General features: G+C 39.3%; 1 protein-coding gene across 1 annotated transcript; it reads right to left on the bottom strand.

Annotated features, from left to right (window-relative positions):
• Window positions 1–5: 5 nt before the first annotated feature.
• On the bottom strand, window positions 6–12292 carry si:ch211-159i8.4 (matrix-remodeling-associated protein 5). Its single transcript, XM_058396152.1, has 7 exons — window positions 12071–12292; window positions 9062–9279; window positions 8666–8795; window positions 7971–8361; window positions 4378–7683; window positions 3053–3956; window positions 6–2562 (listed from the first exon to the last, which is right to left on the bottom strand). Exons 2-7 carry the CDS (start codon window positions 9253–9255, stop codon window positions 654–656), a joined length of 6834 nt encoding a protein of 2277 aa, XP_058252135.1. The 5' UTR covers window positions 9256–9279; window positions 12071–12292; the 3' UTR covers window positions 6–653.
• Between the last annotated feature and the right edge of the window lie 9547 nt (window positions 12293–21839).

The following is a 21839-nucleotide window of genomic DNA, read 5'->3' as shown; positions in this document are numbered from 1 at the left end:
TTGGCTACACTCAATTTATTACTTTATGGTTTCTCAAAAACGTGCCCGTCCAAAAACTTTTCTTTTTGACAGTACCAGTAATTCTGTTACAGAATCGGCTGCTTGTATGTCAGTCATTGTTGGTAAAACTGTTAGAACAATGCTAATGTTTGTGCTTACAAGGCTCCCTTTCTACTCCAATAGTGAAAGGCCGTGTTGTTGTAGATGGTTTACATCCTGGGACTGTTTGTTAGACATACATTTACAATGCATACAAGCAGTATAAAAGATTCAAATGAAATCTATTGCGGCATATAAAAATATACATTTATGATTGTTTTTTAATTTCCAAAACTTTGATGTATAAGAATCTAAGAGGTGGATGTATAATTTTATTTACAAACCAATATTTCTATAAATTAAGTACAAAAACATTTAAAAAATAATGCCATGGGTTCTCCTGAACATTAATGTGTTATTTCCCAACACAAGGCTGCAACAATACTTGTTAGTCTTGTGAAGAAGAAAGAAATATTTCCCATTTCTGAATTGCTGGATTTTTTCCATGAACATTAAATGCAGCTTTCTATTTACACTGGTTTACAAGAATATAGCGTCCATGTCTTAAAAATGTTTTGCTTCAGTTTACCACATAGTTTCTCTCCTTCACATGTTCAGTTCACTTGAAGGTATGTTGCTTTGAAGTCCATTCCCAAAGCATTTTTGGCATTACACTTATAAATTCCAGAGTTCATTAAACTGGGATCCTGTATGACCAAACTACCATCTTCTGTCATGTAAATCCCACCCAATGTGGTGAAGCGATTATTGGGCACAAGTGTGGTCCGTCCAGGCAGAGTCCATGAAATATCTGGTTTAGGAGTTCCAGTAGCAATGCATTTTAGTGTCACTGGAGAGCCCTTTGTAACTCTTATTATAGATGGAGGTGCATTTGTTATCTGTGGCGGAAGTACCATAATAGTCACAGGATAAGACAGTGTTGATGATCCAAATGTGTTAGTGGCTTTGCAAATGTAAGTACCTCTATCAGATTTTGCAGCTTCTCTAAGCTGAAGGGTTCCATTTGATACAAAGGTGACTCGTCCAATAACCTGAGGCCTGTCCAATATCATACCATTTGGAAGAGTCCATGTGATGGTTGCTTGGGGCCAGCCTTCCACTGTGCATGGCATGTTTAGTGTCTGTCCAAATGAAATCTTCATAGGTGTAGATGTACCTCGGATTTGAGGCTTCCTTCCAGGTTCTAAAGCATAACGCTTTTCTGCTTGTCCTGCAGCATTTTTTGCCAGGCAACGATAAACACCTTTGTCATTGAGCACTGGCTGAATAATATGCAAACTGCCATTTTCCGAGGAGTGAGTAAACCTTTTAAGTTTCATTCCTGGAACCAGCACTGTGCTGTTGGGAAGAATCCAGACAAACTCTGGCTTTGGTTTTCCCATAGCCTGGCACTGTAAAATGATGTCATCTCCATCAGGTTTGAGGGATAACACCTCGATATTTGGAACAAGGAAGCTTGGTTTTTCAGCAAGTGTTGCAACTTCAAGGTCAATTGCTAGGCTGGCCTCCCCCAGGTAATTTCTGGCCACACACAGAAACTTACCTTCATCAGTTTTCCGGATGCCACGCAATTCAAGAGTACCATTCTTATGGACTTGGAATCTGCCTCCAACATAAGGTGTAGGCAGGGACATACCAAAAGATGTCATCCATGTTATCTGGGGTTCGGGCATGCCCTCGGCTTTGCAGTGCATCAGCACAGTCTGATAGGACACTCCCAAAACTCTACTGTCAGTTCGTCCACTTTTCCCATTGATATATGGTTCGCTGACCTCTACTTGGAGCTTCACGTTCTTAATGTCATCACCAGCTGAGTTCCTTGCGACACAAGTGTACTTTCCCTGGTCTGCCAAAGTGACCTTATTAATGATCAGCGTTCCATCTTTGAGAATCTGGTATTTGACTGAAGATAAAGTGATCATTTCATTCTTTGGTGAAATCCAGATAATAGTAGGTGGAGGTTCACCAGTAGCATCACACTTCAGCTGCGCTGATTGGCCAAGTGGAAAATGGAGAGACACCTGGTCTTTGGAGGAAATTCGGGGTGAATTTTGGACAACTTGGACATTCACTTTCATTGCATCCTCTCCAAGTGTGTTCTTTGCGTAGCATGTGTAATCACCCTCATCGCTTTTTCCCATATGTGGCAACAAGAGTGTTCCATTGTCAAATATGATATAGCGACGACTGCGGGTTCCACTGTCATCTGATTGGAGAGCATTGTTTATCATTGTGCCATCGGGGAGACTCCAAGTCACTTCAGGATCTGGAAGACCTGAAGCTACACAATCCACAAGGAAGTTATCTCCATTTGTAACTCTCTTTTGTTGACTGCCCATGTTTTCTATTTTAGGTGGCTTCATAAGGACCTCAAGTTCAAACAGTTCCATATCCTCTCCGTTGGGCCTTTGATACATGCACAAGTAAATTCCTTGATCTTTTTCAGTCAGTTGCAGTATCCTGAGTGTGCCATTAGAGAAAGCATTGATGTGTCTGTGAGGACTAGAGACAAACCAGAAATCAAAATGTTAACACATTTGTTATTATTTTTATGACTGTTGTTATTTCATTAATCTGGGACATCTGCAGCAAAAAAGACAAGGCATGGATTGTTACAAGTTATGCAATGTGAAGTGTAACTGAATTCCAATAAATACTGAAATTCCTGCGTGACATCATTATTGTTTTGTCTGGATCAGCAAAATTTATTTAAGCTTTCTGTCTGACACCACAGATTGTTTAATGTTTTTCAGACGCTGTTTGATTTACAATAATGATGGATATATTGCTCAGTATATAAGAGTCAGATGTGTTTTTAATTATCTCACACCAGCTGTGTATCCCAGACAAGCTGTGTCTGCTACACTTGTGGCTTATGAAGTGTAAATGTAGAAAATCATACATTCTGATTGCTGTAGAATCACAGTATAATTTTATTTTAAATCGAACGTAAGTATTTACTTGCTTATTTATGTTTACAATGAATTCATACCTGTAATGATGTTCCAACAGTGTTCTAGATGGCAGCCTCCAAACCGTACCTCTGTGGTAGTCAGCTGACTCAGGACAGTGTAGAAACACTGTGGAGCCGTACAAGGCTGAAACACTATGATGCTGAGATGGACCTTTCCAAGGACCTGGTGACTCTTGCTTGATATCCAGCTTTACCACTCTCTGAACAAACCCAACCATGTTTGTGGCTGAACATTCATATCTTCCAGCATCCACAGGAATGATACTTTTGATGTAGAGTGTGCCATTGGGGAATACGAAGAGACGCCTCCCAATATACTGTGTAGGTTTCAGTTGCGAACCATCAGGAAGAACCCACTTAAGAAGAGGCTCAGGTTCTCCTTTAGCTGTGCAGTGTACATAGATACTTTTTCCAGTGTTAATATGTATACTCTCAAAGGACTCTTCTTTAATTGCTGGTGGCAATGCAGCAACATGTAGCTGATAGGTCAGAGTGTCAGCACCTGCTGCATTACTAGCGATACACTTGTAGTTGCCCTTAAGGGAAAAGTTTGCTGAGTGAATGCTGAGTGTTCCATTAGGAAAAAGTAACATAGGTCTATCAAGAGGCATCGACTCCCGCACAATGGTTCTGTCTGGAAGAATCCAGGACACCTGAGCTAGAGGCTTGCCTGCTGCGATGCAGTCCAAGCTGATTGGTTTTCCCAAGTAGACAGAAACATCTCTGTATTTGGGGCCCTCTATTTTTGGAGGTTCTGTCTGTACAGTAAGAGTGACCACCATGCGATCCGAGCCAAATTTGTTCTGTGCAGTACAAAGGTACTGACCTCTGTCCTGCAGTTGTACATTCTTTATAATAAAGGAACCGTTTGGAAGAACTTCAAATCGTTGTCCATGTTTGGTGCTGGCTTGAATTGTAGCACCTGTATGGGGAATATATAAAGTTATCAGACAATTTTTTCAGTTGCTTGTCTCAAGAATATAAATTTTATTTTATTTCTTAGTCAGTCAAAACTTTATTATGACTCTGACACAGATAATCTGTATTAAGATATACATTATAATGACTCTGTACATTTGAACATGATATATAAACACTTTATTGCTTATAAGCCAAATATTACAAATATACATTCTCTTCCAATTTTATATAAAATAAATGCAGTCTAATATATCATTAAAAAGCAAATACTTTTTGTTGCAGTCTTTGTATTGTGTATATACACTATATGGCCAAATGTTTATGGACACCAAAATCCATTCTACAGCATTCCCAGAAGAGTGGAGTTGTCCACAAACATTTGGTCATATAGTGTATATACTGTATTTATGTTGGCTACCTACCTGTTGAGACTTTTGTCCAGGAAATAACAGGCTTGGGGTCTCCTGATGCCTGACAGCGCAGAAGAACATTTGTTTCTGCCAGTGCAGACACAGTAGCTGAGTCAAGTGTCATTATTCTGGGTTTCACACCACTCCCCATCAAGTTTGGAAAGGGCAGATCAGTGCTTAGTTTCTTTGGTCCAAAGTTACTGTAGTGCCAGCGACTACCATATAGTATGCTGGCTGTGGTGTATGGATTACTAGTAGTTGCTATAATAGAATGGGGTGTCACAGGCTTGTAGATGTTTGGAACGTTTGGAAATGGATGTAGTTTTGGGGTGGGCTGGTAAATTCGTGGTTTGGGAGTAACTAGCTTTCCTGACTGGGCTAAGCGGTGGGCATCAAGCTGGGATTGTCGGTATCTGTTTCGAAGCCTGTTGAAGAGGAAGTAGTCCCTTATTTGGGATGAGCTATCATGTGGTGCTACAAATTTGGGAAAGGGGGTTACTGCTGACCACGGTATGTAAGGTGTGGGGTTTGCTGTTTGTGCTGTGATTTCAGGTCGATTCGTGAACCCTGTATTCCTTCCGCTTGTACGCAATAAATGCAAGGATCTGTCAGGTGAAGAGTGGTGCTTTGATCCATGAACTCTGGGCCAGACTGGGATGCGGTTGGTATAGGTCCCTAAGGGAGAAGTGGTATAAGGCCATGGTGTAACTGAGATTTGTTTATTTCTCTGAACTAACCAGGGGTGGACAGGCAAACCAGGACTTTCATGTCTGTTCATTGAGTTATCCACCCTGTGTTTAATGTTATTTGACAGGGCTGGTTTCTCTGTGGTTAGTGGTTCTTTATGAGGTATGGGAGGTTTAATGTTAGTGATTTGAATAGTAGGAGAAATTGTACTTGTAATCTTTTGTTTATCACTTTCTTCATTTTTTGTGCCATTACTCCACTTAATAACCTCAGAGTTTTTGTGATGCAACGTATCGTGTGTTGGTGCTAGCATGACCTGGGGCTCAGCAGTTGTAACTGTAAGTTTTCCTTCTTTTGCAGATGCAGATTTTTTGTTACCTTGAGCCTTCTCTTTTAGCCGTAAAGTGTCTTTGATTTTAGGGTCAGGTGCACTTGAAATATCTGAACCTGTGAGTGGCTTTCTTCCTGGTTTCGTATTCAGAGTTTTAAGGCGAGTGTCTGTGGTGATAAAAGATTCTGGAGCTTTTGTAGTTAATAAAGTTGTAAATGGTACTTCTGTTGTGGTTGGTGGGGGGGGCGTAGGTCTCTGTGTACGTAACCTTCTTGATTGAGGTCTTCTTCTGTATGGTGGTCTTCTTCTAGGGTTGGGGATGTGATTATTTACCCTTCTTTTCTCCTCTAATATTTGCCTTTCAATCTGTTTCTCAGTTTGTGTCACAGGTTGCAAGTTTGAGTGAATAGGAGATAATGTGTTTGGGTAAAGATTTATTGAAGCCATTTTTGTAATGTTTGAATCATCAGACTTTCGATCCAGATGTTGGGTTCTCTGCAGTGAACTGCGGTCTATAGGCTTTCTATTACGGGACTGTACCAGCTGCTTAGATGTGAAATCATTTATAAGACTACTAGTAGTAGCGCTGGTAGTAAAAGAGTGAGTGACAGGAGCAGTTGTAGTCGTAGTTGTTGTAGTCGCAGTGGTTGTAGTCGTAGTGGTTGTAATCGTGGTGGATATAGTTGTAGGGGTTGTCGTTGTAGCTGCCACTGTTGTCATAATTTTTCCTGGTTGCATAGTTGAGGCTTTAGCATTGGCTTTTGCTAACATTTCTGCCCAACGGCCTGGGTCAAGCTGTTTGACAGATTTATTTGGTTTCCTCCCTTTCTCATTGATCTTTTTTCCTCTAAAGCCCTGTCGATAAAGTCCACCTTTACTCCTATCTTTTCCAAGTACCCTGTGTGGTGTTTGAGTAACAGCCAACTGTTTGATTTCTTGGTATCCTGAACCCTCTGCATCCTCCTTGTCATACACTGATTCACCCCTAATCACATTAACATCTGTGAGGTCTTCCTCTTTTTCACCTGTTACAACTACCAAATGAGACAACATGTCTGCCCCATGAAGGTTAGCCGCTAAGCAACTGTATTCCCCAGCATCTTCATTCTTCACTTGTTCTATGATCAGCGTGTTATTTTGTGACACATAGATTCGTCCCAATGCATTTGATGCCTTTAGAAACTGATGATTTGGTAGGAGCCATCTTGTTTCAATTGGGTTTGGTGAAGTAACCGAACAGGGAAGACTGAGGGATTCTCCATTCTCCACAGACATTTTCTTTCCATTTAAGTCGCTAGGACTAAGGAGACGTTCCCTAACCATAAGCCTATATGAAACCATGTCTACTTCTGTCTCAGTACGCACAAAACAGTGATAGATCCCAGTGTCTGTCAGGCTTGTGTTTTTGATGACTAGTCTGTTATGGTCTGATGTAATTCTTTGGGAATCGGTTTTGTCTAAAGTAGTTAGGTCTGGAAGCATCCACTCAACAAACAGTTGCCCCGAACTCAGTATATTACAGTTAAGAATAGCCTCAGAGTGCTCCAACACTATTTGAATCCTCTCTGAAGTTCCTCTTGGAATCAAAGCCCATGAAGTGACTGTATCATCTTGTTCTCCTCTTCCACTGATCTCCTTTGATATAAATGTTGAGAAGTTCATTACCAGTTTTTTTGTTGTTGTTTTGCGCCTGTTCAACTGAATAGTAACCTTGGGTTGCAACAACCAGGCTGGTTCAGCCATTAAATGTCCTTTGAGTTCAGTAAAGTAAGGGGAGTCCTCACTTGTGACCTGGGAGTACTGGAAGGTCACCTTTGAAGTATTCTCATGCCTTGCTCCTCGCTCCAAGACAGCTGGACTTTCATAGTAGTATGCAACAAGTCTCCACAGGTTCTGGAGAGCATCCCTGTCAATCTCACACTCAAGCAGGGTTAGTAAGGTCACATTAACTGCCACCTCGTCTGACCTCTTTAGCTTTTCCCATACCATGGAGGTTCCTTCAACAGGATGATTTACATCACAGGCCACATGGGCCCTGTTCCCATGGCTGTCAGACAACGTGAAGGCCAGGTGGCCCAGTGGATGCTCCAAGTCCTTTGTGTAAGGGAGGTCTGGCTCCTGGTCCTCCAATGCACTATACTCACCCACTTTCAGTGGGGACTGTAGAGAAGGCCTGTCACAGGACAGTTTCTGCACTGAAAGCTGGAAAATCTGGCTGTTGTTGAGAGGTTGTGGTGAGGCACAAACAGCACAAGTCTCACTGGAGGCAGAATCTCTGTCCTTCTTGCACTTAATCACTCCTGTAGAGAGAGAAAGCACTGTTAAAATTAGCCATTATGCTTGTTAATCTGTTCATCAATTAAAAGGTTAGGTGAAGAATCAAGGTATTTGTTATACCTTTTTGTGTAATGTAAATATCACATATATGTTTTATGAATTATTAGTAGTTCAACTGTCCAAGTATGAGTTTTAAGGCTCTTTTTGTGAAATGTATTCTTTTCTGAGTAGCCTTGGTCAAATTACTTCAAATTTAGTTATTTAGCTGCCTCATCAAGTAGGTGTAGCGTAGGTGTCACAATAATCTCACCCTCATGTTTCTTTTCCCATTCTAAAAGCCAGTGGAGCTGACAGTCACAAGTCCAGGGATTGTTATGCAGAGAGAGGACTTCTAGTTTGCTTAGGTGCCGAAAAGTACCAGGCAGCAAGTACTCTAGCTGGTTGTCTGCTAGGTAAAGATGCCGTAGGCCTGAGCCCCAGAATGTCCCCAGAAGTGAGAGGGTGGTGAATGAGTGTGGGTGAAGGTCCTGCAACTTGTTGCTCTCCAGCTGAAGCAACTTCAGTGATGTTAAACCGTTAAAGGAGAAAGGCTCAATAAAATGTATTAAGTTGTGGTCTAGGTGAAGGCGGACCAGGCTTGTCAGGCCCTCAAACATGCTGGGATCTATTCTTGTTAGCTTGTTGTAGCTCAGCTTCAATATCTGTGAGAGAAGAAATGCACCTTAAATGACCTTTTCTGTGGTAATACCTAAGGCAGAGGCGTCCAATCTTAACCACAAAGGGCTGGCATGGTTGCAGGCTTTCATTCCAAACTTCCAAACAAGCAGAAACCACACCTGTAGAGGTTTGTGGTTTAGATTGAACACCACTTACCTAAGGCATTATAAATGGTGTATCTTACTGCACATTAAAACATATTAATGACAAAGTTGTGTATCACGCTGCATGCATAGACATATGCATAACTGCTTACATGTACATTAACTCACACACACACTCACACACCTGGAGAGAACGTAATTGGTAAAAAGATCCTGAAGCCACAGTGTGGATCTCATTCCCATGTAGCATAAGCATCTCAAGCTGGCGCAGATGTCCAAAATCCGAAGTCCCCACAGCTGCAATGCTATTATAGCTTCATGAGAAATTGAGATTGAATTAATTAGGATTCATTTCTAATCAAATAATGCTGATCTGTTAAAGTAAGATATTTTATTTTATATTCATTTTATATCTTATATCAAAGAACTATCACGGATTATACTTGCTAAAAAACAGAATGCAGAATGCAATTACCTTTAAAATGAGCTATGACTTTACATTAATCTCTCTCTCTCTCTCTCTCTCTCTCTCCCTCTCATAAAAATGTGTGTGTGTGTGTGTGTAAGCAGAGCTGCCTACCCCAGATTGAATCTCTCTGTGTCCTTGGGCACGTTGCGTGGGAGAGATGGGAGATGGCGAAAGGTACAGTGTACCTCTTTGGGGTTGGGGCAACTGCAAGACCTCGGGCACACACACACACAAGCAGGCAAAATAAGGAGCAGCAGATACAATGCTGCCTTCAGCCAGGGAGCAGAGACACCCAAAGGAGCCATGTCTCTTTCATGCCATCCTCCAAACTGTGGACGGGAAATCTATGTAAGTATACATCCAAACACAGTTTAAAAGATCTAGTGTTAACATTGATAATGGTATAATGCTATTCTGATGCTAACTTGGTTACACAAAAGTGTTTATTTGATTTTCTAGGCCCATTTGCTACCTTTATGGTCAGAAATTAACGTGCTAATATGAGTGGAGAGCCATAACAGGAAGTGTGTCATTTGAAATGGCAATATCACACACAATAAACACGCTATTTCATCCAACTACCAAATAAATACAGATTAAGAAAAATAGAACTTAATATGTTGCTATAAAATGCAAAGCCTTTTGTCCTGAGGTCTTTGTTGTGTTCAGACACTAGATATTCCTTCCACGAATGCTAAATAAACTACACCATATCAAGGACCACATATTTTTAAAAGTGTTTTTGTGTAGCATCTGCCATACAAGTCCGTGTATAAGTTGTTTCTACAGACAAGATAATATATTACAACAAGCACATTAATATAAAACCTTGTGAATTACAGCCAACACTTCTGTCAGTGTTGTCGCTATATAAAAATTAATCAACACCATCAGAACTGAACAGTGCTGTGGTATAAATATCATATTTAATAGAATCATTAAAATGTCTAACAAACAATTCCAGACTTGACAAATTTTTGGCATCACAAACACAAGGATTTATAGTGTCCTAGAGTGCACAAGAAGCCAAAAAAGCATTTGTTTTAATTCATCTTCTTTGTGCCTGTGTGCCTTATTTTAGACCCTGCAGTTTAATCAGAAAGATTGGAGCTTCATTGTATTAGCAGAGCTGCCTACTTCAAGTTGCCAATATAAACAATACATCTGGTGGCTTTTCCTACTGTTTTGTGCAAGAGCTGGTAACATCCTTATTACAACATGACTCACTAACCACAAAAAAACTCTCATGACACGGTTGGCTAATTTGCATGGTGTCACGCTCTAAAGTCCTGATTATTTAGATTTCAAAATGAAGTGCTTAGAAGTCTTTAAATGGTTTGCTTTATTTAACCATGCTAATAATTGGTAATCAAGTCAGCAAGTTCAAGTAAAGTATTACCCCTTTCAATCTCCTTCACATTTAGCCTGTGCATTACACAATTACAGGGAATGAGGGGGGGGTGTATTACATCTTTCCACCCCCACAGAACTGCTGAGTCCTTAAGAAATAAGTCATTGCTCAAGTGTTTTCCTCTGTACGCAAGCTCTCGACAGCCCGATTACACCATCAATTTGTTGAAGGATATTTTAAGGCAAGATATTTAGACTGCAGGGCAAAGACTGCCAGTTAGGCTTATGTTCTCTGCTATTATTGCTTATTCACCAGCTTTTTGTTGCTCCAGATTCTTCGTGTTTAATGTTGTAGGGGAAAATAGCCAAATGTGAGGCATGATTTATCAGTAGCTTGATAATAACCCATGATGATTTTTAGGAAAAAGGGCTCCTCCAGCTACCCTGGTCAGATGCTGATGGAATTACCTGGTGTAACCGCAACACAGGAAGAGCAGTTTCTTGAATTTGTTAAATCACTCTAACATTTTTCCCCCAACATCTGGAGTGAATAATTTCTTAAGTACTTTAAGTTCACTTGAAAAACATTAAATATGTTATACTGTATGATAATAAATATGTAATATTAAATATCTAATATCCTTGTAATTCTGCTGCCAATTTGTTTGGTTAGTGCCCTATTTTCACTATTCCCATAGAGAAGTTAGCAAAGATTTTCAACAATTTCGAAAACCCCAAGAGCTTCTCTTTTCTCATTCATCAAATTTCAGTGACACTGGAACTCTTATTAATGAGAAATCCAGCATAGAAATACTGGAGAGATCAAATGCTGGACCCAAGGATGCAGTTGCACTAGGTTATGGCCAAGACTTGGCTTTGCTAGTTATCAATCTTCGAGATGACAAGCATGATGGTGTTGATGACAGTATTAGCATAAAGCTTTGGAAGCTGATCTGTTTGAATGGAGTGTACAGATGTGGAGCTGAGAGAACTGAACAGATGTAAGGACTAAAGCGCTGCTGCATTGCTCGTTTCAGCTAGAGATAAAAGTAACTGGCGGCACTATCCTATCAGAAACTACCGAAGATGAATATGCAAGTTGTTCAAGCTGGATTTTTCTTCAAACTGTTTAATCTTTACAGTGACGATGAAACCGGGATCTGGTGAAATATATTTCTGTTTTCTTTTAGATGAGGTTTATGGTCAGCATATGCAACAGAACTCACTCATCTGCTTCTCATATTTAGCACATGTAATGTTCTCCTATTATATAAATATTCCACACAAACTCCACTGAACTTTTGATGTTGCTGAAGTCAAAAGTCCAACTTTTTCATCTTTGCATAATATAGAACGCTGGTCATATTTTAACAGTGAATCATCACCACTTCATTTTAGATTTGATCTTGAACCTTGAATTTAACTCACACTTCACACAAACCATTTCCATATGAATTCATAGCAGTGACATAAAATAGATAAACCAAGAAATGCTTAAGAAGTATTGGAAAGGTTTATATAAGTCATATCCTTATTAAAACTTTTTTTTTTTTTTAATGCAAAAATGACTTGCAAAGTTTCAGTGTGCAAACTTTGCAATTAGCATTTATTTAAACATTTAGATTATATTCATTAACATTTACCATTTTATCTGATGAAACAGTTACAGAAGCAACTCTCACAGAAAAGGACTTACAGTAAAGTAAGTTTAAACAAATCAGAGCATAAATAAAAAAAAAGATAATAAAACCTGTGCCAAATATGACTCACCTTGAGATTTGTGGTTGAGAAAAAAATTGGCTGCTAGCGTGTACACAGTGAGAGGCCACGTTGTCTTTCCTTGTTTCTTCTTGTTCTTAACCAAGCAGGACGTGCTCGCTGTATCTGTCTGTGTGTGTGCAAGTGTGTGTTTGATGTGATGTGTTAGCTGAAGACTTTCGGACCCTGCCTCCTGAAGTCCAAGCCTTCCACATCTGGATAAATGCTTAACTCCCCCCACTCTCGCTTTGAGCCGGCCTGCGCAGAGGAGGAATGTGGTGCTGACTTGGCTTCTGTCCACCTCTTTTCTCTCTTTTTCACTCTCTCTGTTTCCCTCTTCTTTTCGTTTTCTTTCTCAGGCGCTCTCTCTCTCTCCCACTATTACCTGTGGCTCCTGAACACTGTTTTTTTCTTTGTCTCCCTACACGCAACTGTCTTAAAGTTCACACCTTCTCTCATCCCTTTCAGCACCTGGTTTTCTCTTTCTATAGAAAGGAGTACTTTGCTCAGATTCAGGGCATGACTGAAAGGTCACCAGTAGTACATTACTATTCATAGTGTAATTATAGTATACTATTCATAGTGTAATTTCACGTATTAAAGATGGAATAATTGCTGATGACAATGAAAGTAATGATAAATGATGAAAAATGCATTTTTGATGAAGCCTGCGTGGTACATTCTGCTCAGTCTCTTCAAGTGCAGAAAACATGTGCAGAGATTTAATCACATCTTGATTGTCTTTTCAACAAGGCATGCTTTATTCGAAGCAACAAATTAAACAAATTGTCTAGAATGGACATTTTACGATGTACAAGGCAGACAAATAAGATTCCATTACAATCTAAAATGTGAAGATTTGGCCCACTGCTTACAAGTTTTAAACACCTCCTCCTTTTGTGGCTCTGAATCCATCTTTCATAGGAAGTCTGCAATTTAAATTTGCTTTCATTGCCGGTTCCTCTTTTTCACCTCTCCCAGGCTGCACTGCTTGTTATGTCTTCATTCAGTTTTTGTGCTTTTGACTCTTCTCATTTTTCATGCTTGGGACTTGCGTGTCTTTTGGCAGAGCAGGAAATGCACACTTTATTTAACATTCCAGCCTGGTGTTTTGGCCGCAGCTGGCAAATTAATTTGAGTACTTTCTTCTTGTTGTTCAGTGTTGTTAGTGCGAGTCCAAACCCTGGGGCCAAAACAAGTCGCACACCTCCGGAAAACCTGAAGAAATCTTAAGGTACCTTTGGATATTTTATAGATTGCTTTTTCTTCAGTAGAAAAACAGATGTCATTTACTTTTCCTACTTCATTCACATACAATAATGGGCTCTGTGTTTTGTCTCGGGTTGTTAAACATGTTAAACACACACAAAAAAAGGAGAGTGCATATGGAGACAGGAGCTCACAAACACTTCCCTGCCTGAAGCACTGCTGTCAGCACTGGCAAATAAATCCCAGATTGCAATAGTAACACTGTTCTCTGATACCGAGAGTGAGAATGTCTCGGTATCTATACGCGGTATACATTTATGAGAATTCCAGTGGTTCTCTGGCTGTTTGTGGGAAGCTGACAACAGGCTTATTTCAATAATTACATATTCACTGCTAGTTTTAGATATTTTTTTTTTCCCAAAGTGCAGCAGTGTTTATGTAGAGTTATTTGTTGATAATGGAGAAATAGATGTAGAATAAACTCTGCAACCCTAATATATTCTAAGAGGGCTTTCTCGCTGGCAGTTTATTTCGAAACAGAGCACCGTTTGCATGTGAAATTGTCATGCGGTCCATGAAGTGCTGGTACCGAACCTGAGACTATCTGTAGGAGGTGGACTGCACTCGGTTGTACTGGAACTGTGCTGTGACTCCAGTGAGTGTGAAGACTTCTGGGAAAGCGATTTATATCCATACTAGTTGTTATAATAATCTGATTAAATTCTCATACCAGTAATGGGTCTTGCTCTGCAGTAGTAGCTCATTAACAGCAAAGATGGTTTATTGGTGTTCCTGGCTCTTTTCTCTTTTCCAACCCCCTGCAAATGAGAGACTAAATAGTTGTAGCTGATTGGTTTTTGGAATGGGTGGATGTTAGAAGCTCTGTTTACAGCAGTGTTTTACCAACATAAAACATTAGTTCAATGCTGGAATTCAATAAGAACCTACAACTGAAATGCATCACCATCAGCACAGTTGATGTTTGACCTTGGCTCAATCCTGTATGGCATAAATCCAAAACCATGTGGCATCTCATTCTCTGGATATTGTCCTCCTTAAAATGGACAGGAGTGGTATTAGTGCTTTAGTGAAAGCCTTCTGCTTAAGATGATTCATTCCCATGTGTGTCAGTGACTTAAGAGAGAATAACTCTGACCATATGAAATATTTATGTGATTCTGGCTCTTGGATGCACTGCCTGTTCCATGCATATAAAATGGGTGTATAAGAGTGAGAGAACATGAAGGGCAAAGGCAACGTGGGAACACAATTGAATTTTGTATTAAAAATATTTCTTTACAGTATGAATTTTAATAAATATCTAGCAAAGGTGATTTAATCCTACAAAATGTAAACATAATTAATAACAAAATTAACTTAGCTACACAATGCTACTATGTGTATCTGTGCGCCAAATGTAGGAAAGCTGATACAGGCAGCATGGTCTGTGAAGGCTGGCTTTGACAGTTCCTCAACCTCAGCCTTATCACTTGAGTTCCTAATTAATCTCAATGGCGCTTTAATCTTGTCCTCACTGGTATTTTTTGGACCTGCCAACAATAAACAATAGTGGTTAAGGCCTAGTGGTTGGATTACTGATCAGAAGGTTGTTAGTTTGAATCCCAGGTCCACCAAGCTGCCACTGCTGGGCCCCTGAGTAAGGCCCTTAACCCTCAATTGCTCAGTTGTATAAAATAATATAAATTGTATGTCGCTGTGGATAAGGGCGTCTGCCAAATGTAATGTAAATGTTTTTTAAAGAATTTTTAAAGGCAGTTAATGAAGAGAAATGAATGAAAGCTCTGTATATAGAAGCTTTGTCCATATCTGACTGTCTACATGAAAGCGAAAACCTTTCATCCGCTTACTCTTTTTGGTTGCGTCCCCATGGGATCCCAGGCTCCATGCACACCTCAACCAGATGCCCTGTAAACATATCTGGTGTGGCAAAACCAGTTTAAATCCCTATTAGCTGCACACCACCTGTGTACATAAAAAAGCAACCAAAAGCCCCATAAGATTAGACTTTCAATAAGTCAGTGTTTTTTTGTTTTTTTTGTTTTTTACAAAAGGAAGAGCTTCTGTTTCTCACAAGAAAATTCTAGCAGGCAGATAAATCACAAAAACAATGCCAAAAACAGAATTTAGCATGAACTACAGATGGACAATATGGTCAACAACATAAATCACTGTACCCTGTGCCTTTACCAATCAGAGACCATAGCCCTGACTTCTTCATTTCTATTGGCTCACAGGACTAATGCTAATAATTCCAACGTCAAAGTTCACCGTTCTAAGTCAAGCAGCATAAACGACAACCAGGAGCAAAAACGTGTTTTTCACGTCCCATATTCGTTCCCTTTCAGTGACTTGGCATTTCCATTTGGTTTCACTGCTGGTGGAAAAAGTAGAAATCTGTTGTATCACTGTAGCAAGAGATAAAATAAATGCTTGAGCAGAAGCTGTTCAATTCTCTTTATGAGATTAATGAAATAGCTCTGAACTTAAATTGCACCAAATCAGTCTTTACCCATAGTCTTTATCTTCTCTACTGGTCATAACAGACTCATAAAATCTGGGAATAGAGAGTTTTTAATGTAATCTCAGAATTGTTCTTCCTTACACCACAGTCAAAAAAGAAAAATGAGATAAAAAAGGCATGCGCCATCTTACATTGCTTCCTTATTTTACCCCGAGCAGCACCACTATTAAATGAATATGGGCATTAGACTTTTAGTAATTTCATCAAATGGCCAGTTGATCACTGGAATGGGTTTTAAACATTCACTTTTGTCTTTCCCATCTATGCTGAAATTGTATATAAGCTTGATTTTTTTCTCTTGGAAATGATTTGTGGCTCATAATGGAACAAATATCTTGTTTCCTCCTCGCTTGCCAAGCTACAAGACATCTTAGATGTATATAAGTGCTGTGCTGTATTTCCTACCATGACTGAATCTTGTACAATGATTATTTAACACGGAGATCCCTATTGCTTCTCCCTGGAGCACTCTTTGGCTTTTATTCTCATTTCCTACGGTCTAATTACTGCCGATCATTACAAATTCGATTAGCGTGTATGAGGGCAGCAGGTTGCCTTTGCCGCCAACATCCCCCAAGACTGTGCTTTGTAACTAGTGAGGGATGTGTTGAGGTTGAGGACTGTTGGAACTTTCTCAGAGCATATTTAAGCATGTGAGACACGCTGGGGGCAGATGGTGTGGGCTTGTGGGCTGCCTGCCAAGCTTCCTCTGACTGTCACCATGCACTGAGAACCCTTGGTGCTCATTAGGCCTGATTGTTGGTGCTGATCTTCACCGGCATCCTCTCCTGCACCGCTGAGCTCAATTCTAATATCACAGGAAGTTCAGCTGATCGGGAGCCAGATGGGCGAACCAGAATAACATCCTGATCGCAAACCAGATGGGCAAACCTAGAATAACATCTGGCCAAAGATGCTGTCTGTGTCTGGGCTGTGCTAAGCTTATTTTGCGGTGTAGTTATGGATATGCCTGTTTGTTCTGCATGGGTACTTTAGGACACAGATGCAATTTTGTCATCAGTGGTATCATTGGGATTTTCTTCCATTTTGCCCTTTAGATTATGTGCTGAAAAAAGGGCTTGGGGGCTCAGCAGTGGAATGGAGCTCTATGTTACGGTTAATGCCTGACATTAATGTGCCGCAGACCTCATGTCCTCATGTCGAGATAAGCATGAGTTTGAAAGACTGAAGGCATTAAAGAGAAACCATTTTAAAGATTAGTGAATAGCAGGGTTCCTCAATGGTTTCATTCTGATCATCATTAGAAAATGGCTCTTGGCAGAACCAGGCTGTTTTGCTTGCCTTGGAACGTCTGGTATGGCTAGGAGGCGAATTCTTCTGAAAAATAACATTTAAATGCATGCATCTGAGATTGTACATGTAGGATTTGATGAAAGCATTCATCTCCAACCTCTTTTCAGCCCATAGCATTGACCAGGCTTTAGTTCATGTTGTTTCACCCTAATACTCTTATTGCAGCAACAAGAGGAATTAATCATAGATCATATCATGACTGGGCCTCATTTATCAACTGGAATATGTGTGAATTTATTTATAAATCATTTGCAACGGTATGAACCCAAGAAATGTGAATGTACATATAAGGAAACTCAAACATTTGATTTACATGTTTAATTTTATGAATTATATGAATCTTCTGAAAATAACCTGAAAGCAAACCACCCAAAACAAATCCAAAAATAACACATTCAGTACTATCCAACGAAATGTCTCCCTATAAAAGAATGAAGAATTAATTTGTCTGTGGTAGATGATGCGCTACGATGGCTGAGCTGCATTACTGGAAGATTTAGTACACACCAAATTTTCACTGTTAAAATGTGCAGTCTTTCACTGCTTGTTGTAATTTTGTGAGCTTTACCTTTTATGGCGTGGCCATTGCTTATTTAATCTTTTTCCCCTATCAACACATATTAGTTTGTTTGTTTTTTAACTATTACATGAGCAGAAGGAAAATTGTGTAAATATTGCAGGATTTTTTAGTCTGTTTTTTACCTACAAAAGCATTTACACACAGCTTTACTTGAAGGGTTGATGAATAGCACCCATTGTCAGAGATACCACCACCCCACCCACAGTGTATCTGCCCTTAAATGGACTTGCTTTCCATTGTTAATGCTAAGCACCAAGAGTTATTTTTCATATTATAAAAACATTCATGCATATGAAACATCTATTAGTCACAGTGATGAAACAAACAGTGAACGTTCATGAGATGATTTTGCCTTCATGAAGGTCCTCTGCTGTGCTACATTACATCCTGAATACGCACCTATCTCCAGTCACAGTGACTAAAGAGTTTAATTAGCCTTTTAGACGTGAGGCACATAGTCGGTTTAGCTGGAGGAAACAAATTCAGAGCTCAAGCAAGAGTGCTACACTTGACAGCTATGTACCGACTTAGCAACCGTGATAATTCATGACTTACCTATCGAAGTACATCTATTACACACTTACCAGGCTCTTCATTTGTTTCCAAAGACTGTAGTCTTCATCAATTTCCTATTCTTTCAAGTGTGTGGCATGTTGATTTATAACCTGTATGCGCATGTAGCGGGCCACAAAGTTCTAAGACTAGTTTTCACTGTTTTTTATTCCATGAGACAGTAGGATTAATGTTGGCACTGTTTGTGATCTTTTGTGAGTAAAAAAAAAAAGATGAACAGGAGTGAGAATAGTTCAGGGAGTCTTTAGTCATGAAAAGGATTTACAATGTTTATAAGGACACATTAATGAATCTGTTTCTGTCTTGCTTTGTCTAGAAGGTTTCCTGTGCAAAAGAACGTACTCATTTTCTTTTTAACAGCATTGTAAAGTAGTACTATTTTCTATAAATGGAGGTGCTTACTTGTTCTACATTCAGAATAGCTTTCTCATTATTCTCTTATTCTGTATTCATGGCTCAATTCGAAATTCTAATTCATTACATTCAATAGATTTCAGATGAGCATTATTTGGTTGATTCTGCAGTAGAAGGTTGATGGTGTTCTGGAGAAGTATGCGGCTAATAATTTATTTTTTTATGTCCATCATACAAATATGAAGGCTCACTTTCAAAGACTTTCAAATCTTTATACACTGGTCCAATACAAGCCACAAAAATGTACTGAAAAAATAAAATCCATCTGTTTTTACGATCACTTCATAGTCATACACACAACTAAATATCATAGTAGGATGTGTCCTACAGCTGAGTTGAAAATGGTAAAACATGTTCAGATACAATATGTGACAAAGATGTCAGAAATATATTTGTTTAAGTCATTTATGACATAAGACGAATTAAGATGGTCTCTCCAAGACTTCTAATATTTCTTTAGATTTCTTTGAATTAATTTCAACTGATTTCTTTAAATCAGCTGCTGATAAACACTAAACAGGGCAAATCTGCTGATGGATAGGGCTGTATTTTGATCATTTTGAAGTCCAAAACTTTTGAAACCATTTAAAGTTAGTCATATTTAAAGGTTATATAGCTGCTTGAGTAAATTTTCTGGGTGGTTCATTCTGAATTTGCAAATCATCTGCATGTAGTTCACACCTCTGAGGTTGTCTGATTTTACTTCACTAGAAGCCTCTGAGACTGGGTTGTCAATAGTGTCTAGACCACAACCATGAAAAGAAAAAAATAAAGATAGAAATGCAGACTAAAATCAGGGGAGAATAAATCCAAACTAAAGAACCAGATAGTCTTTTGTATTTTCTTTCCTTTCAAATATATTATGTAACATAGAAGCAAGTAGCATTTTAAATACAAGAAACTTTATTTCTTTATTGAATATTCTCTGTATATAAATTATTACTCTGTTGAAACCGCTCTCTTATAGAATTGAAATGTGCTTTACAGATGCCAGGTGCTTTTGATGACTGATGGAGAGTCTGACAGCCTTCCCACCCTCACTAAACTGATCTCAAACCCTTGCGCCATTGAATGTCCGTGCATTTCCCATGCTGCTTTAGTGTAAGAGAGTCTTCATCCCTATCTACATCTAAAAACCCAGCCAAGTTTACTCCATTCCATGCATTTTCTGGAAAGGGAGAATTGACCATATGCTGATTTCATAGCTTGTACATCAAGGACGTTGACTTGTATAGCTGTATTGGGATGGAGTAAGAGATTGGAAACATGTGGGTTAGTTATACATGATTCATACATGGTCCAGGTCCATGATGTTCTTGGTAAATAATCTAGGAATGACAAAACAGAGGAAAATAGAACAACAAGATTAGGATTATTATCTAGAATATCATGGCTTCTGAAGTAAAGCGTGTGGGGGAAATAATTCTGCTCTCAGGGCACAGCGTCTGTGCCAGCAGGTGTTACTCAGCTGCATGGCCTTTCATCATTCACAAATAAAAAACTCCGAAGATGTCTGGCACCATACAGAATACATTTTCAAAAGCTCTCACCTGCCGGTTTGGGTCACAGCTCATCTCTCAACCACTTCAATTTTGGCCCCTATTTAGAGCTGAGTTTCGATCAAGGCCTATAGTGTGTCACGCAAGGCAAGAGAAGCAAACTTGAGGATGAGTAGTGTCTCCAAGATGGTGGGAGGCATGTACTTTGGCAACTCTCTAGATCTGGAGGTCCCATGAGCCTTGAAATTGAATATGATTCTCATCGAGTTGGACAACTCAGAGAATGGCATCATGCTGTTTTATGGCCAGTGATGCTGTGTTATGAACAACAACACTAGGCAGGGTCCTCGTATTTCACGCAGCAGATTAAGGGATTTAGCATAATGGTCCCATGATGGGATGTGGACTAAATAAAATAACATTGCCTTAGGTGGAGCTGCTTTATAGGTGCTGTCAGGGGGTCAGTGCAGCAGAATATTGTTTTGTTTTAACAGCATTCTACTTGGCTGAGTATTAAGCACATTGTGTTATGAGTCATAATTAGACCGAGAATCTTAGTACTCATATAAGAGTATAGAAGCAGTTCCGATAGACATCTACAGTTCATGTCTTTAGAATAATAAAATATTATGATCAAATGTGAAAACCAGGCCGTATTTGAAACCCATAATATCTTACAGTTTACTCAGAAGGCGTGAATTAATTTTCTGTTGTATCTCAGCTCTGTTATTTTTATAGTAATGTGCTCATTCTATTACATTTTCGTTACTATAGTAACTGCTCATTCACAGGGACTTTTATTTCAAAATCTCCCCAAAGGCTACTATTAAATGGATTTTAAAACCTTTGCTCGCATTAATTGAAGAAAATGGCATCATTGTTGATTTGCTGTAAGGAGATGTGTATTCGCATTTAGGGAAGGAGTCTCCACTGCAGCTGGTATGTAACAGTCAGTAACTTTTCCACTATGTGAGAGGAGATTGATTATTTTTGGTCTAATTAACATTTAAGAAAGAGTAAAAACAGGCCAGTTGCTTTTAAGTTAGAACAGGAATAAACATGTTTCATGGATATTCTATAGCATTTAAATGCAGTAATAGAGTAGCATAAATGTTTCCATTAATTAATTTATATTAGTAATTTGCGGTGTAAGATTAATAACACACTTTGTGCTCTGTTTTTAGAGGAAAATATATGACGTTATTACATCTGGATATGACATCATCCTGGCATGGATTTGATTTTAACATAGCAGTCCATCGTGTGTTATTCCTTATGCAGCAGAGTCTCACTACACTACAGTGTTTAATCTTGAAGTGATCTTGATTCAGTAGTGGAGTCATGATCATGACATGGCATGCTTATAATCAGTTGTTGAAAGGACTAGCTGGCATTTGCTGTAGACTGGCCAAACATTGATTCCAGCTCTGAGCTACACTTCGTTAGAGCACGAGGATAGATCTTAGGGAGCTTTGAAATCCGTGTAATCAAAGTTTTCTGAGACCTGCTGACAGAAATAGAATGCCAGCACTGAGAGGACATCAAACACATGGAAAAGGCTTCATTAGAACAGCTAGGTCAGTGCAGGTACCCGACATTCTTCAGCAGGGTAGTGGAAGATGGCCAAAAGCATGAAGGGACATCACAGAA

Source organism: Hemibagrus wyckioides, linkage group LG08, assembly GCF_019097595.1.
Source record: "Hemibagrus wyckioides isolate EC202008001 linkage group LG08, SWU_Hwy_1.0, whole genome shotgun sequence".
In the NCBI taxonomy this organism is placed as follows: Eukaryota; Metazoa; Chordata; class Actinopteri; order Siluriformes; family Bagridae; genus Hemibagrus; species Hemibagrus wyckioides.
This window is presented reverse-complemented; position numbering and strand designations above follow the sequence as displayed.

Coding starts and splice junctions, on each gene's coding strand:
- si:ch211-159i8.4 (XM_058396152.1), bottom strand. CDS start 9,255: ATGGCTCCTTTGGGTGTCTCTGCTCCCTGGCTGAAGGCAGCATTGTAT. Junction 8,796..9,061: donor ACAGAGAGATTCAATCTGGG/GTAGGCAGCTCT, acceptor TTTCTCATGAAG/CTATAATAGCATTGCAGCTG. Junction 7,684..7,970: donor ATGGGAAAAGAAACATGAGG/GTGAGATTATTG, acceptor CTCTCTCTACAG/GAGTGATTAAGTGCAAGAAG.